Below are 18,609 nucleotides of genomic sequence, written 5' to 3'. Positions count from 1 at the left end.
TTAAATTTTGGCAACAACCATTTTTCATTTGGCCTATTAATTAATTAGCAACTTGTATGTGACATTTTCACTCCCTCATTCTAATTATTTGCATGATGTATTAATTAATCAGTATGCATATGTGGCTATAAATTTTTGATATTTATTTTGGTGTGATTATTTATTCGCAATATTATTTATTTGCATATTGGGCCAAACCTACTTTAGCATTCAACTGTTAATTATTATTTGATATCCATTTGGCCTCGTTTAATTATGCATTAATAAATTATTTTGCATCCTGCATTAATCAATTATTTTGCATCATTTTGAATTAATTAACTATGTTCATTTTTGTATTAATTAATTATCTTGCATCCTACATTAATATCTTTTACATTTTGCATATATTATCAATGTATTTATTTTATCTCAGCATATTACACCTAAGTATTTTTCAAATTTCATAATGTTTTGTCATTATTTTTTTTTTTTTATAATAATGTAAATTGGAGAAAAAGTATTGTTTTTTATGGATTTTATAATTTAAAATCCATAAATACATGAAATTTTTCTGTTTGAAATTTAATTAATAGATTATTTTTTTTAAATTAACACATTTCATATTTTAAATGAGACTGAGTAGTATTTTCTATGAATTTATTAATTCTAGATATATGAAATTTTTCATTAAACACCTATGATAGAGATTAAAATATCAAGTGTTGGTATCTTAATATTCTTAAGGTGAATAAAAATATTTTAAAACAAAAATAAACTTAATTTTCTAATGGCTCCTATGCCACTCATAATCATCAATTCATGCTTAGGTTTTACTTTCTTCGATATGAATTGATAAACATGAGACATTTAAACAAAACCTAAATAAAAATTTTATTTTGTGAACCTCTATAATTTAATTTAAAAGATAAAATTGGGTAACCATTTTTTGGTGTTGTAGGGTGCTAACACCTTCCCTACATAACTGACTCCCGAACTTAAATCTCTGAATGTACGCAGACATTTTTTTTTTTCTTTTTTTGGGTGACCAATCACACCTTAATATGATTGGTGGCGACTCCAAAATTTTTTATTAAAATAAAATAAACGGGGAGGTCGGCCGCTCCGCGTAGCGATCACGTCGCGACACGCTGTAAGTGGTGTTTCTTCTATTATGGATTTATATTATACAAGACGGCCATATTAAGTCATTGAGTTATGAAAATTAGAAACATATCATTTGTAGGAGGGAACATGATCATTCTGAAATTGAAAGAGCTCAGAAAATAAAACATTTGCATGAACTTGAAGAACACATTCATGAGAAGAGCGGCAGCTTCTTGAGTTACAGAAGGTTTGTTGCTTTCCCAAGTGCCTTTATTTTATTATTTATTTTTGTTGAACTGTTCTTCATGGTTAAGTTGAAAATAAATTTCTCCTTACCATCTTTGTTCCTTTTTACCATTCTCTTAAACACCATTACATCATTGTTCTTCTTTTTACTATCCTTTTAAACATTGTTGCATGGTATTGTTTGATGAGGAAACTTTTAGAGATTTTTCAATTCATTTCTCTGAGAAGAGATTTTTCAATTCATTTCTTTGAGAAGGATGTAGATTAAGAAAGCACATCAGTATGTTTCATTGAGAAGGATGTAGATTGAGAAAGCACACCAGGATGTTGGGTTGAGGGGTTTAGGGTTGATTTCTTATTTTTTCTTCATTAAGGGTTTTCTTCATTAAGCGTGGAAGAAGAAGAGAGAAATAAGTGCAAATGAGACAGAGCGTTTTTGAAAAAGATATTGAATCTTCATTTTCCTTGGCTGTGCTGTAAATGGTGTTTCTTCTATATGGATTTGCATTATACAACACTGCCAATATTAAGTCAAAAGTTATGAAAATTAGAAAGACCCCTTTGTAGGAGAGAACATGATCCTTCCTTTGAAGTAAATTGAGAGAATTTCCTCTACTTCCTCAATTTTAAGGCTTGAGGTTTGAAGAACAAGGATGAATAATCAACGAAAGAGGAATGAAGAGGTTTCTCGTTTTGGGAAAATAGCGATTTTTCATTTTTTATACTTCCAAAAAGACACAAGTATGAACTTATTGTGTATTAAATTGATCGAGAGGCCTTCCAATTGTTTGTTAATCTATAGTTTCTGTCTCTGTTTTAATTAACTGCTACAGGTAGAAGCTTAACTACATGGTTAGAGTTTTATCAGAAAAGGAAAGAAAAAAAAGAAGAAAGATCATGTGATAAATTTATAGAAATGCATTAAATTATTTTCTAACCTTTGATTTCTGTTTCTGTGGTAAATTACTGCTACTAGAAATCTAATTGTGTTCGGTTAGTTAGACTTCATGGGTTTGAATTTATTTATTTTTTTTTGTCAAAGAGGTTCCATTATACAGAATACCCCTAAACTTTCTACTTTATATAAAAATACCATTGAAACACATCAAGACGTAAACTACCAAAGAGTTAAAAATACAGTTACTATAATTATCCTAATTTTAGTAATAAATGAAATTGAGAGAATTTCCTTTGATTTTCAGGAACAAGGATAATTAATCAATGAAAAAGAAATGAAGCGGTTTATCCATGCAAGCTTCAAACCAAAGTCAAGGATGTCGATCCTTCCAGGGGAGTCCAAAGTTCCCCATTATTTTTCTCCCTTTACTTTGATTTTCAAAAGCTTGCAACTTTTTAAGTGGGGGTGGGCAATAGCTTGCATGTTTAGTCTAAACTTGGGGTTCAAATTTTGCCCAAATTTCTAAATTTCTAAAAAAAATTTCCTTACAATAACGAGCATTATACCTTATTAGCTTACTTAGATCTTGCATAAAAAGCATGACTAGCAACCCTTGACCACTGAACTTGGGTTTGTGATGTAAAATTCTGAATGTTGATGATTATATGTGCTGAAATTTGAGCATAAGCTGCCGTCTTTTTTGGTTTACGTCCCTTTTTAGCGATATCTTATTGAGATGTTAGCGATATCTTGTTCAGATGTGAATGCATGATTGAGAAAATGGTATGTGTGTTGTGAATGCTTGATTGCATGGATACTTTCTAGCTTTGTCTTCCTTTGTTGCGTTGCTGTGACTTACCTATGATGCGCTTGGTCAAACCTAGCCTAGATAGAGTTAAAAAGGATAGGAGGTACTCTTTAGAAATTGAGATGGTTTTAACAAATAACATGAGTTAGGAGCCGTTTGTCTAGCCACAATGAACTAAATCCCTTTAGAAAAGGGTGGACATTAACAAACTTGTTGTCACTTCGAAGGGAGCAGTCAAACTTAGAAACTAAGTGTAGAACCATAGAAAGGTTAGCCCACCGTTCTAGCAAGACCTAGTTACCACATTGCATACAAACAAAGAATAGAGAGACTTGCAAACATAAAAACAGTGAAACAATTAAGAGCTAAAAAAAAAACAACATATGAAATATACATAAGAAAAAGCCCATAAAAAAATGAGAGGAAACTTCACTTTTGGCCTAACGAAAAAGGCCTACTCTTAGCGTTCTAGACATAGCACCGAGTTTGATGAGGCTTTGAAAAGAGGAGGAATCCTCCCCGTTCCACACTAGGGGAAAAACGAGGCTTGTTGTCACTCCGAAGGGAGCAGTCAAACTTAGCATTGAGTTTGACGAGGGCTTTGAAAAGAGGAGGAATCATCCCCGTTCCAGAGTAGGAGGAAAACGAGGTTTGTTGTCACTCCGAAGGGAGCAGTCAAACTTAGAAACTAAGTCTAGAACCATAGAAAGGTTACCCCACCAGTTCTTGTGTGCGTGCCAAAGAAACAAAAGAGATAGTTGCAAATGTAAAACGTAAAACAACGAGACAATTAAGAGCTAAAAAAAACAACCAACATATGCATTATACATGAGAAAAATCCCATAAAAAAATGAGGGGAAACTTCACTTGTGGCCTAAGCAAAACCAGACCACCTACTGTTAGCGTTCTAGACATAGCATCGAGTTTGATGAGGGCTTTGAAAAGAGGAGGAATCCTCCCCGTTCCACACTAGGGGGAAAACGAGGCTTGTTCTCACTCCGAAGGGAGCAGTCAAACTTAGCATTGAGTTTGATGAGGGCTTTGAAAAGAGGAGGAATCATCCCCGTTCCATAGTAGGGGAAAACGAGGCTTGTTGTCACTCTGAAGGGAGCAGTCAAACTTAGAAACTAAGTCTAGAACCACAGAAAGGTTACCCCACCGGTTATTGTGTCCGTACCAAAGAAATAAAAGAGAGACTTGCAAATGTAAAACTTAAAACAGTGAGACAATTAAGAGCTAAAATAAAACAAACATATGCATTATACATCAGAAAAAGCCCATAAAAAAATGACGGGAAACTTCACTTTTGAATAGCTATGTTGTTCCGGTTTCATCACTCGCATATTTGTTGAAAAACTTCGAGTTTGGTTCTTTTAGAAGAACATCTATTGAATCAGTTAACCATTGGGTCTATTAAGAAACTTCACAATTTGTACATTGAGATGATGGTCTATTAATTTGTGAGTTATATACATAGCGTAACAAATATTATTTCTTTCAGCTATGGGATAATTGTTATGCTTTGTAGATATATATATATTTTTGAAGTTCATTGTATTTTCTTCTTCAAACTACAGGTTGACATGATTGTCTTGACAGATGGAAGTCGTATTCTTGGCCTTGGTGACCTTGGAGTTCAGGGAATAGGAATACCTATAGAAAGCTTGATATGTATGTTGGCTTGCGCTAAACCCTCAAAGAGTATGTGTTCTTAGACAAGCTCAACGCCCTCCTTCATCAAATGGTTGTTTATCCAACTTGATTTTCATCAGTTGTGGCTATTGTTTTAATAGTTTATAGGATCGCCTGCATTCAGATTGTTTTATCTTCTAATGTTGGGCTACTACCAAGCAATGTTTTAAGCAAAGGGTGGATAATAGCTCACTTGTTTAGTCTAAACTTGGGGGATTTCAAATTTTGTCCAAATTTCAAAAATTTTCAAAAATTTTTCATTACAATAATGAGCATCATAGCTTCTTAGATCTTGCATAAAAGGCATGACTGTCAACCCTTGAGCACTAAGCTCGGGTTTGTGACGTGAGATTCTGAATTTTGATGAGTATATGTACTGAAATTTGAGAATAAGCTTATGTCCTTTTTGTGTTTGCTAAGTTTCAACTAATACTCTTAGTATTTATCTTTGTGCTTATGTGATAGATTTGTTATGCACTGTAGTGATGTGGGGTGTTACCTTATTTTCTGCATTTTAACTACCTTATTTTCTGCATCTTAAATACCTTATTTTCTGCATCTTAATTGGTACTGAAATTTGGTTTGTTTCAGTGAAAGAGGCACTATCAGCATTGACATGTATGTGATTTTAAGCAAGAACCAGGAGAGAGAGAGTTTTAGTGTGCCGTATTTAGAATTTGTCGATATCTTTTTCCGTTCCAACAAGTATTCCTGATAGTGGGGGTAATCTCAAGTCTGCAGTCTTTTCTTCATGAAATTTGTAGATTATTAAGAATACTAATATCATTAATGGTGACATTTTTAGCAACTTTTTTAACCAACTTTTCATTAAGTTTACTCTTGTTTAATTGATAGATTCTTCCAGTAATGCTAGATATTGGTTCTAACAACAAGAAGTTACTTAATGATCCTCTTTGTAAGTGAAAGGGAAACCTTCATGTCTTTTATCTCCATATTTTCCTTGTAATGTATTTTGCTTATATTGCTCTGTTTCTGTTGTCAATGACGATATATCTGGGCTTTTTGTTGTTGTGTGTGGTGGTGGTGGTGAAATATTTTATTTAAGCCTCTAGTTAATATTTATGCTTACTTAACAGAAAATTTGTTGCTTGAGCTTGCTTCATTTCGTCCTTTTACTTGTTTAAGTCCTCCAAAAAGTATTCATTACTTTAATAAATTCCCTCACCAGCATCATCACCTCTTAGTCAACAAACTGTTTTTTCCCAAATGCAAAAAAGGAAAAAAAAAAAAATAATAAAGACAATCAAGAACAACCATCAACAACATGAAAAAAAAAAGAAGAAAAAGATAGCTACTGAAAAACATTACTACCCATTTTCATTATCATAATCCTCTACTATGCTTTTCCACCTTCTAACCCATTTTTCCATTGCAGGATTTATTGGAGTTGAGGAGTCCCACAATCTTTATGTTCTGTTTGTTTCTCCATCACTTTTTCAAGGCTGTTCAATTGGAGTTCCATCTTCAGGTAATATTAATGTGTTTGTTTCTAAGATAATTTTGTTAAACACTTGTTTTTGTTGTCTCCATCCACCAACTGTTTGATGAAATGCCGCATTGAACAATTTTATGGGTTCTTGGGAAGCATGTGATCTATGTGTTGTGGAATTTGTATAATTAGTTAGAGTGATTTAGAAAAACTTTTGTATTTGTAGTTGGATAGACAATTCATTCCATATTTAGAGCATGATTAAGAGTTATTTTGAAAATGTTAAAATTACTTCAAAAGATATTTGGATAATTTAAATGACTTTCGTCTATTGTATGATGATCATGTTTGATAGATCGAAAACTTTTCTTCTTCTTCTTCTTCGTTTCTTCCTGCTGCCTATTCGACCTTCAACTTTGAGTGTAGTTGCTTGGCTGTCGAATGGCCACCACTCAAAGTCACTCCCTCGCCTTCTTATCACTCTTAATTTCCTTAACAACAAAGTCAAACTGCTACAGAACAATCGAATTTTTGTTTGATTAATTTTCTATCCACAGGAGGCTTTTGTATGTTGATCACCCTTGTTTTCTTTGAAAAGTTTAAACTTCCATACACGATATATTGGGAAACTTTCACATTCCTCGGGACATTAAAAGCTCAAGAGCATTGATTTTGAGCAAAATAAAAATGAAAATCTCTTTTAATTTCCAGCAACACCATATTTGAAGTTCATTGTATTTTCTTCTTCCAACTACAGGTTGACATGATTGTCTTGACAGATGGAAGTCGTATTCTTGGCCTCGGTGACCTTGGAGTTCAGGGAATAGGAATACCTAGATTGGAGGGAGAAGAGTATCTATCAATTGTTGATGATTTTATGGAAGCCGTGCATACATGTTGGCCTAAAGCTATTGTTCAGGTTTATTGGTTAAGATATCAAATTTTTAACTGTGTTCACTGCCAGTAATCAGTATCGTAATCTCGTAATTTGATTTTGAATGATGCCAGTTTGAGGATTTTCAAATGAAATGGCCTTTTGAAACATTACAACGTTATCGTAAGAGGTTCTGCATGTTCAACGATGACATACAAGTGAGTAGTTGATGATGTATTAATGCAGTTGATAATTACTTAAAAGGACATTCGTTTTCGTTTATTTCATTTCATAAAGGGAACTGCTGGTGTTGCTCTCGTTGGACTATTGGGAACTGTGAGAGCTCAAGGGCGGCCATTGAGTGATTTTGTTAACCAAAAGATAGTAGTGGTAGGGGCTGGAAGGTATTGTCAGCTGTTTAACTTTAACATTTTCTCCAAATAGCAATACTGCTAACGATTTAGGGATCATAAGCCTTGTCCTCTTTGTTGAAACAAAAGTGGTTGTTTGAAAGAGGAATTACTATTACTATTACTGAATATAAGAGAGATGAAAACTTTGGAAACTATAGTTCAATCCTTTTGGTTTAACCTTCATTTGTTTCAACATGCTGTTTTTTCCCCTCTTTCAACTTTAGTGCAGGGCTCGGTGTTCTTAACATGACTATTCAGGCTGTTTCGAGAATGGCAGGGAACAACGATTCTAGTGCAAGAATCTCTAAGCTATCTTTTTCAACTTTCATTCTCAATTTCTGCATCAGTCTGTCCAAGTTTTTCCTTCCATGAGAGTTACTGATTTCAGAAACCAATCAGATGGGGTTCGGAATTTGGATAGCTTTATTATGGGTTAATTTGTATGACGCAGTTTCTTGTGAAAAGTATGAGGCAGTTGAAGAAGTTAAATGACTTGTGGTGGTAGTAATCATTGTCAAACTCATGTGGTTTTTAACTTAAAAAGAAAGAGGGAAAATGTGAACTTAGTCCTATGCAGATTAGTGTTTTAAAGAGGAAAAATATGAACTTAGTCCTATGCAGATTAGTGTTTTAAGTCTTCTATCTAATTGTTCGTGGGATAAATGCAGTTACTTTATCAAAAACAAAGAAGAAAAGGAAGGGACCACAAGAAATCAATGGTGGAATCGATCAGGCAGGGTGTGGAAAATTACAACTCAGTTTTTGTTTTCACTGTTGAGAACATGAGAAACCTCAAGTTCAAGGAACTCAGGGAGCAGCTGAAGTCAGCTAGCAGGCAAGTTCTACTTTCTGAATTCTGTATTATTTAATCTGCGTCATCATTTCAAATATTGATTAGTGATACAAATGTACTTTCTCTATGTTGTTTGGTTAGCTTCTAGATAGCACGAGAAAAGATATGAATAATAAATAGCATATTTTTAAAACTCAAAAGATAAAATCATAATGAATAGCATTCCTTAGGAGAAAGGATGAGGACACGTTGTTTCTATAAACCTAATTTTAGTTTTGCCAGTTTGAAATACTTGTGTAGTTTAGTTTAGATATATATTTAAACTAGCACGTTAAATAATAGTTTGCCCTGTTTGTGTTTGCTAAGTTTCAACTAATACTCTCAGTATTTATCTTTGTGCTTATGTGATAGATTTCTTATGCACTGTAGTGATTTGGGGTGTTTTCTTATTTTCTGCATCTTAGCTACCTTATTTGCTGCATCTTAATTGCTAACGATTTAGGGATCATAAGCCTTGTCCTCTTTGTTGAAAAAAAAAAGTGGTTGTTTGAAAGAGGAATTACTATTACTATTACGTCAAATTACATATTGAATGAAAAAGAAAATTACAATTTCTTTTAGCGCTATGTAATGGTAGTCAGGTATAGTAGTCATGCCTTTGCTCTAGCTTATATATTCATGTCTATGTTACTTTCACACTTCTATTTATTAATTTCATGAAGTCAGTGGGTTTGCAAAATGAAAGAATCGTCATCCTTTTTAAACCACTAGTCCTAATGTTTCAAATGAATTTTCCAATTTCTTTTTGGGCTGATGTTTCCATAGCCCGTTTCTTAACAAATTGCATGCCCTCTTCCATTTTTAAGGGTGAGATACCTTTTTGTATCTTATGCCCCAAACAACATTTGTTTCTCATTCCACCCAAAATAATTGGTTATACTTGATTTGTCCAAGACGTTCGGCCTCAACATACAAAGTTGGATCCAAAGACCTTAAAATATATCTTTTTGGTTATTCTCGTGTTCTTTGAACATTCCTCCTTTTATTCCTCACCTTCTTTCTCTTCGAATATGAGTCGAGGGAGTATCAAGAGTCAAAGGATGATTTCTTTATCTACAATGTTATCTCTCCTTCTAATCCTCTTTGTGGTTCATCTTCACGTGTGTTTACTTCTATTTGTCAACCCATCACTGAAGTCTATGATCGACGACAACCTTCTTCAATTCCATGCCCTACCCCTAAGGCTTCTTCGTCATTGGATCCAGAAATGAGTGATGATCTTCCTATTGCTCTTCGTAAAGGTAAACTTAAGTGTGCTCATCTTATTTCCTCTTCTGTTTCATATAACCATTAGTTGTCTTCTGCATGTTCTTTCATTGGAGTATCATTAAGCCTATTCTCATCTTGGTTGGTGTGTTGCAATGGTGGAGGAGATGATTACTTTAGATGATAATTGTACTTGGGATTTAGTTTCTCTCCCTGCACGAAAAAAGTATATCAGTTGCAAATGGGTGGTTACAATTAAAGTTAATCCTGATGGTTTTGTCGCTCAATTAAAAGTACACCTTGTAGTGAAAGGCTACGCACAAACATGGCGTTAACTATGCTGATACTTTTTCTCGAGTAGTAAAAATGACATTTGTGAGGTTGTTTATTTCACTAACTTCAATCAGTCACTGGCCTTTACATCAGCTTGATATTTTTGAAAAGGAGGTGTAATTATGAGTCAATAAAAAGGACCTGATCATGTTGAGGAAGGAGACCCAACCTTGTCTGGTTTCTCATGAGTAGATGGATGAAGGATTGTATTCCAGAGAAGTTTCGAGCAACACACCTCAGAAACCAATCAGATGGGGTTCAGAATTTGGATAGCTTTGTTGTTTCGGTTTCATCACTCGCATATTTGTTGAAAAACTTCCAGTTTGGTTCTTTTACAAGAACATCTATTGAATCAATGAACCACTCTAATTGGATCTTGGATAAAGTGAGGATTTTTTGGAAGTCTACATCTTCAATATTGAACCTCCCCTTTTCGAACTAGATACAGTAGAAAGTGTCTACCATTTTTCAACTTTTGACTTCCATTTCTGAAAAAGATGGAGTTGTAACTCCCCGGGTTTGGCGTTGCCGTCGACGTCACCGTGAGAAGGTGTGGCCGGAATGAAGAGAGAAGAGGGTGGGTGAGAGGAGAGGAGAGGTTCAATATTTGTTTCCAACTTTTTTACATCAGCTTGATATTAAAAGTGCATTTTGTTAGGATCCCACCTAATAAGGATTACCTCAAGAAGAAAAGATGAACTCAAGAATACTTAAACTTTAATTTCTTCTAGTTTCTTCTCCGCTCTTTCTTTATCTCTTTGCAGCCCTTCAGAAAGCTTTTGATGTATTGTTTTAGCACTCCTCTGTATTCTTTCTGCCTTGCAATCCACAATCCATTTATGCATATGCTCCTATGTCCATGGAGTTTCTCCCCTCTCATCCACCTCAAGTTTGCAATTAGCAGCCCATTTAAGTGCTAGCTCCCAAGTTCCTCTCTCAACTGCGGTCGAGTCATCTTCCATCTTTCCTTTCATTTTCAACACCGATCCCTACGATGTAGCAGATTCTTCCCGTTGGCAACTAACTTTGGTTTCTCGTAATTCCTCTGCCAGCCTTTCGATGCTTTTGGACAACTCCAAAGTTACATCTTTAAGTTCCCTAATGTCCTTATTCTTCTCCAACCTCTCCTCCATTTGTTTTTGCATCCAAGCCCGTGTCATCCCCAAGATGTTACGGCTCTGATACCAATTTGTTAGGATCCCACCTAACAAGGATTACCTCAAGAAGAAAAGATGAACTCAAGAATACTTAAAAAACATCTACACATGAAATATATATTAGATCTTAATAACAAGTAACAAGTAACCCTAGCTTTCAAGAGGGTTAGACTCTCCAAGGTTCCCTTACAAGGAAAACTTTCTCAAAATTCTTCACACCTCTCCCCAACCCCTCTCCTACTATTTATAACAAAAAGACCTAACCCATCTATTTTTCTATCTAGGGTCCTTACATTACTCCGCCCTTCGAAGACACATTGTCCTCAAGGTGTGCTTACAAACTACAAACCTTGAACTCTCTACATACCCTGCCTTCTTGGAAGAAATTTATTCAGCTTTACCTTGAAATTCTATTGGTTGTAATAATTACATTTCATGCTATCCAACCCTTTAGACTCCAAGAACTTCCCAATCTTCATTCTTCTCACACGGAAAGTGATCCCAATTAACCAACTGCCATTCCCTGAGCCTAATTCCATGCCACTTGCATTTTAATTTGAAGCTCTTCTCTCTAATGGGCTAAGCCCACAATTAACTTTATGACCCCATCCCCAAATCAATTTCACGACCATACACCATCTTTCTTAGAATTACCAATGAGCTTCAGGCAATTCCGATCCATTTTCAAGTTACTTTTCAGCCACACTAACAAATGGTCTCATGAATTTAGCAAATTCAAGCCCATTAATTTCCTTTCTTTCTTTATGAAGGCTGTATTTCTTTGTTATCATCTCATGTTTGGCCCACCATCCATATTCCAATAGGATTCCACTTCCTTAGATAAAGCCATCAATTTATTTTTCTTTGAGGTATAATGGGCCTCATCCCTTACTTTTGCAATCAGCCCAAAAAGCAACATTTTGGCCCACTTTTGATTAAATTCTTTCCCTATTTGCCATCCCAGTGATATACTTTAACCATTGAGGTTTGCATGTGCCAATCCTTCTCTAGCCTCCACTTTTTTTTTCTTGGCCATTTATTAGGAATTTGATCCCCAATTTCTCCACCTAAGCCAAGCTCATTTGAGAAAATCTGGGCCTTTTCATTTAATTTCAGCCCATTAAACAAATCATAACTACTACTGTCTCTAATTTTTCGCCCTAACGTCTGACGCTTCACGTGGGTTGAAGAATCGTTTTTCTTCAAGAAATCTTCCCCCTCCTTTCTGAATTTTTTTTGTCCGTAGCTGCTCACTCCCTCTGCAAATATCAAAGCATTCTTCCCGACAATTTCCGATCTCACTTGCAGCTTCGTTGCTATCCGCGTTCCGACAAACTCCCTTTGTGCCTTAGGTCGACTAGCTCCAACGCACCCTGTCTCCATCTCCTCTTCCTGTAACTGGACTTTTCGACAATCCATCTTCTTCTTTTTCTGGCCACTGGTGACCGACTCAGAATCTTTCCTCTGCCGCGGTTTCTGTTCATCCCCGCCTCGATTTTCTGACACGACCCAATATGTTTCCATTCGCCAGCCTCTTCGTGATCCCTGTACTAATTCCATTGCCATTTTCTTCCTTGTCGTTACCCATTCTATCTTACTCCGATGACCTTCGAAATTCCTTTGTTCATCTTCTTCATTGCCTAGCTTCCTCATCCCTTCCCTACTTTGATATAACTCGCACGCCACAAAAGAAAGGCAAGGAAAGTAACGTACCTCAACAAAATCTTGGCCTATATATATGATCAGCCTCTCAATGCTGCCACTCCAATGAGTCGTTTCTTCTATTTTCACAGATCGTATCCAGGTCGACTTGTTCCACACATGTACTATTTGATTCTTCTTTTTGTTTTCTTCACTACCACCAAGTATCAATGATCGCTTCCTCAATCGTTTCTTTGCCTTCCTTCTCATCTATAGTGTTTGCCTCCTTTCCCATACTTCCGCCTTCTCTGTTTGGTGTTTCCATTTCCACCAAGTGTTTGTCTCCGACCACCTCACCCTTAATCGTCGGCCATGGGAATACACAGTTAGATTTGGCTTCCTCCTCCCTTCATCTTTTTCATGGTCGTTCTTCGATTCCTTCATCTTCAAGTCATTGTTCCATTTCTGTTTTTCTTCAACTTTAATTTCTTCTAGTTTCTTTTCCGCTCTTTCTTTATCTCTTTGCAGCCCTTCAGAAAGCTTTTGATGTATTGTTTTAGCACTCCTCTGTATTCTTTCTGCCTTGCAATCCACAATCCATTTATGCATATGCTCCCATGTCCATGGAGTTTCTCCCCTCTCATCCACCTCAAGTTTGCAATTAGCAGCCCATTTAAGTGCTTGCTCCCAAGTCCCTCTCTCAACTGCGATCGAGTCTTTTCCATCTTTCTAATAATCCACTATTTTTCTATCTAGGGTCCTTACACATTTCTTCATGGTGATCCTCAAGAAGGGGTGTATATGGAGCAACCACTAGGGTTTGTTGCTCAGGGGAAGAATGGAAAGGCGTGTCGCCTTTGTAAATCTTTAGATGGACTAAAACGTAGTCCACGGGCTTGGTTTGGCAAATTTATTAAGGTGATCAAAGTTTTGGAATGCAAAAGAGCCCGTTAGATCATTCAAACTTTTTTAAAAGATCCGAGAGTGGGTGATCCTAATAGTAGTATATATTGATGCAACTGTGGTTGTTGGTGATGATTCTTTAGATATCCAGTCCTTGAAGACTTTTCTCTATTGCCAATTCCAAATAAAAGATTTGAGCATGTTGAAATACCTCCTAGGAATTAGAGGTAAAAACAGGCAAGAAAGCAATACTATTATCACAGAGAAAATATGGACTTGTTGACTGAAACATGGAAGGTAGGGGCTAAGCCATGTAGTACCCAACGATGCCTAACTTATAGCTCACAAAAGATGGAGAATTGTTGAAAGATCTTGAAAGATATAGGAGGTTAGAGGGAAAACTTAATTACCTTCCAGTGACTCGACTCGACATAGCCTATTTAGTAAGTATTATGAGCCAATATATGTCATGCCCTAAAGTTGATCATTCAGCTGCTTTGGAATGATTCAGTGTTATTTGAAGGCTGCTCTCGGGCATGGTTTTATTATATAAGGATTATAGTCATACTAATATTGAATATTTCTCAGATGTTAATTGGTAAAATCTAAAGAAGACAAAAGATCAACTTCAGGATATTTGTTTTTGTTGGTGCAATTTGATGTCTTGGAAAAGTAAGAAACAAAATGTGGTGTCACATTCAAGTGCATAATAAAAAATATAGAGCAATTGCACAGTTTTTGTGTGAATTGGATATATCAAATTGATTTGGATATATCAACTTTTTGACTATTGTTGAGTTGGGATTTGAAATCACCACACCAGCAAAATTGTGGTGTGATAATTAAGCAGCACTTGATATCGCATTTAATCCGGTGTTCCATGAAGTTAATGACAATTCTATCACTGGTTCTTTTTATTCTATACCAAGTTCAACAAACTTAAATAGAATTTTATTTTTCCATTAGCTTTTACCTCAAGTTCCTCTATACGATCATCCTCTTCCACTACTTCCAATTCCTCCCCATTTGCTTGAACAACTAACACTCTGAGTTCCTTCTGATCCTTCACCTTACATCTATGGCCTGCACAAAATTTTTCCTCACAACAAAAGCAGATCCCTTTCTCACGTCTAGCTTGAAACTCAGCATCACAAAAAGTCGTCTTGGTGGTCCTTCCCGTCAATTAATTTATGCAGCCCCTCGAAGTGTGATAGCCCTTACTGGAACAGTACCTTCTGACTTATTGTCATTGGAAACTACATGAAATTGAGTATTTAAAGAAGTAGAAACCTGGGTTTTATCATCCCCTGCACATTTTAAGTCAGATTCACCCTTATCACCTCTCGGTTCTCAATTTTCTGGGCCAATTTCATCATTTGAGCAAGCCCAACAGGTTCCCAACATTCCAATTTTGTCTTAATCCAAGGTTTCAAACCATTCATAAATGTCTCTTCTATAACTGTCTTATGCAGAAAAGGCAAAGGTGCCACTACTTTATCAAAAAAAATTATGTATTCATCCACTGTAGTGTCTCGTTTTATCGTTAAAAATCTGCCCAATATTGATCCCTCACGGTCTGATCGAAATCGAATAATAAGTATTCTCTTTTAAATCTTCCCAATTAAAAACGGTTCCGGTCTTCATGAGATCTATACCAATCCAAGGCTGCACCATCAAACCTAATGATTGTCACCGTCATCTTCTCTAACTCAGTAAGTTTGTGTATCTGAAAATAACGTTCTACTCTAAATAACCAAGAATCCGGGCAACACTCGCGGAAACTGGCATGTCAATTTTCTTGAATTTGCTTCGATCCCCTGCAGATTCTTCTCCTTCCAACTTGATGTATTTTTCTTCCGATTTTCCTCCCATCACAAATGAATCACTGACATCAATCATAGTTTCTTTCTTGTTGGACGAACCTTCTGGAACTTCTTCCCATGTTGTCTTTCCCTTAATCATTCCTTAAGTATATTTCATGAAAGTTCGTTGTTGCTGCTGTTGCTGTCCAGCCTGCACACCCAACCTTTCAATGCTCTTTGCCAACAATGAAATATCTTCCTTAATAGCTTCCTTTCTATGGGCTTCTTTTTTCTTTTTAACAATGGTGTAACAGTTTGATCCATCTCTGATCTTTACTGTTAAACTTAAATCTCTTAAGAATGATTTGGTGGGTGCACAATGGGTAACTCTAAAAAAATATGAATTGTGGTGTTTAAGTTAGTTTAATAAATGATTCTTCGTTTTGTAATTTGATTTCTTTTATTTTTTCTCTACTCATGAAATGTTTTGCTCGACCTGTAGATTTTTATAGGCTCCAGGGAAGTTTTTGAATTGCCTTCTGAAGGAGTGGGGTTGTAATTTTTGGCGTCCTTTTTTATGGAGCTTCTTTGAGTTTTCTTTCTTTATTTTGGGATTTGTTCTTTTTCGTTCCATCATGCTGTCTAAAGTTTTGGACTTGAAGGGTTTGTCTTTCTTCCTTCTTCTCCGTCGATTTACGTCATACAGATGAGGTATAGATAATTACATCCTTGGTTTTTCATGTTTCTTCTTTTTCTAGCATAAGAAATTGCTTGTTCTTGCAGTTCATAGTACAACATGTTTTTGGATCTGTTTCTTCAGTGTCCCCCCACATCATTTCTGTTTCCTTCATATTTCTCTTTTTTTTTTTTCTACTCATGAAATCTTCATCTTCTTCATCCAAGTATTACATAAGCATTTGGTATAATAAAATCTCTGTTCAAACGGTAGTTTGGGTTGCTAATAGAGATACATACACCCATTTCAAATCCATCAGTTTCTTTCTTGAAATTTCAAAATGGTAACTTAGTTCCTTCTTCCAATAGGAGTCTTTTCCATGAGTCCTCATTTCCTTCAGTTACTTATCTTCTTTTCCTCCATAGCATTATTGTAAATTTTCTGGTTATTTTCACCTCCACTATCTATTTCTCTATTTTGATTTGAGTTTCATTCATTTCTCATTTTCGTTTTGGAATCAATCTTTGAAATATGTGTGTTTAAGTGTTAAGTGTAATATATATTTACGAAGGAAAATCAGCTTAGGAAGGGATTAATGACATGGGGTGCACATAAATCTTAAAAACTGATGTATTTGACAAGCTTGGAAGGCTGACAATTAAAGTAGAAATGGACAAACTGGTCTTTTGTGTAGAGACAAACTGCTGGAAAATAATCATTAGTCTAAAGCTATAGTACTCAAGAGACAAAAGAGTTAAATTGAAATGTTCATAAGACCTTTTACATGTCTTCACCAACATGATACTTCAAATACAAAGCTCAGTCTCTTTTTTGCCACTCCATGGCATGAGTATCCCAGCCCATTAGTCATTTTTCTTCAAAACTTAAACCAGGTTATGGAAGGCATATTTAAGAGTGTTTTTAGAAACTAGTTAACAAAGTTTATTTTTATTAATAAATGTTTTGTTAAAAGTGTTCTTTGATTGTATTAAAACTTTGATATTGGCTAAGGGAAAGATTCAATTCAAAAACATGTTTTCTTGTTCAAAGTTGCTATATATTTATTATCATTTTATTGTTGTTCTGAGTGATTTCTTTACTGGGTTTATTGGAAATGGATGAAGAAACAGTTCCATAATTTTATTTAATTTTCCATTGAGTACAATGGAGAATGGATCAACCAAAAATGAAGAAGAATGCTTCGTACTTTACACTAACATTTTCATAGTAACTGTGATTTGATTTCATTGTTGTTTTGGCTAAGGAAAATCACTTTAGAATGAGATCGGCAATGCCCAAGAGAAAAGAAAAAATGATGAAACTATTGATTCTTGGTTTTGTTTCTTGTTATTAGTATCACTGGTGTGACATCAATATCTTGATATAAATGAAGTCAAAAGCATTGTTGCAAGAATTGTGAATTTAATTTGTAGGGTAGAGTACCTACAAATTTGTAGGTTACTGTTCCATTAGCCATATTAACCTTTGTTTGTGTCTACTTTTAAAAGTGATTTTGTAATATAAAAAGTAATTTCCAATGACTCAAAAACATATTTGGAACTTAACAGATGTAGAAAAATTCAAATGGAAAAATAGACATTGTATGTTTGCTTGTCTGATTCTTACTTGTTTTCTATTATTTATCTTTTTGAAAAAATTGATGAGATATGAGATTTGTTTGTTGTTGATTGTTCTATGATTATGGTTTTGATCTTAACTAACTCTGAATTCTTAAGCTTTACCTTGCTCTGTGAAGCTTCCTGATGTTTCTCTCTTTTTAAGAACTTCAAACCGCTCTTGCACCTATTTCATATAAAGCTACTCAACCTCTTGAACATTGAGAGTTCACAAATAATTACGATAATAGAGATGAGAAATAGTTCCATGTTTCTGACTATTTAGGGTGGTACCTGTTCACCAAGATCCAAGAGAGCTGGAGGGACTTAGTGAAGGAGCCAATTTATTAGAAGTGGTAAGCTTTCTCAAACTCCCTTCATGGTTAGGGATACTTAGCTAATTTCCTCAACACTCAGAGAGGATTCTGCCATTACTCTTCAGTAGTTTTTGACCATCTCCATTGATTAGGTTAAGCTTCTTTCTTTTTTTCTTTCAAAATAATAAAAATAGAAGTTGTGCATGAATTTTGGAATTGGTAATTATAAGTTTTTATTATAGGAACTATTTTTGTTAATAAATGAAATTTAAAAGTGAAATATAGAGGAATATTGTGATTGAGAATCAAAGGCATTAAGGCAGCAGGGTATTGATTCTCATGGGCAGTTTTTAATTCATTCCCCCCAAAAAATGACATTTCCTTATATGCTATCATCTTTTCCACATTTTATTTTCATTCTTTCAACCATATTTACATAAATAAATTATATATTTATATATTTATACAACTTGTGTAATTGTATACAACCAAAATTTATCACATGAACATTCAAGATTTATTATTTTAATCTATCAAAAAAATGACATTTCCTTATCGTTGCAGGTACCTTTTTCCTTGCTCTTCATGGGTTTTGTTATTTATCTCTTTTTCTTATTTGTCTGATTTGGTTGTTCTTA

At 35.0% G+C, this 18,609-nt stretch overlaps 1 protein-coding gene across 1 annotated transcript; it reads left to right on the top strand.

The window, feature by feature from the left end:
• Positions 1–4,725: 4,725 nt before the first annotated feature.
• On the top strand, positions 4,726–18,055 carry LOC116402445 (NAD-dependent malic enzyme 59 kDa isoform, mitochondrial-like). Its single transcript, XM_031881692.1, has 9 exons — positions 4,726–4,739; positions 5,586–5,646; positions 6,127–6,219; positions 6,938–7,099; positions 7,189–7,272; positions 7,352–7,458; positions 7,692–7,761; positions 8,136–8,302; positions 17,941–18,055. The coding sequence occupies exons 2-9, from the start codon at positions 5,635–5,637 to the stop codon at positions 18,053–18,055; spliced, it is 810 nt and encodes a 269-aa protein (XP_031737552.1). The 5' UTR covers positions 4,726–4,739; positions 5,586–5,634.
• The last annotated feature ends 554 nt before the right edge of the window (positions 18,056–18,609 follow it).

This window comes from Cucumis sativus, chromosome 3 (assembly GCF_000004075.3).
Source record: "Cucumis sativus cultivar 9930 chromosome 3, Cucumber_9930_V3, whole genome shotgun sequence".
Lineage (NCBI taxonomy): Eukaryota > Viridiplantae > Streptophyta > Magnoliopsida > Cucurbitales > Cucurbitaceae > Cucumis > Cucumis sativus.
Note: the sequence above shows the minus strand (reverse complement) of the source record. Positions and strands in the feature narration are given on the sequence as shown.

Coding starts and splice junctions, on each gene's coding strand:
- LOC116402445 (XM_031881692.1), top strand. Junction 6,220..6,937: donor AATTGGAGTTCCATCTTCAG/GTAATATTAATG, acceptor TTCCAACTACAG/GTTGACATGATTGTCTTGAC. Junction 7,100..7,188: donor GGCCTAAAGCTATTGTTCAG/GTTTATTGGTTA, acceptor GAATGATGCCAG/TTTGAGGATTTTCAAATGAA.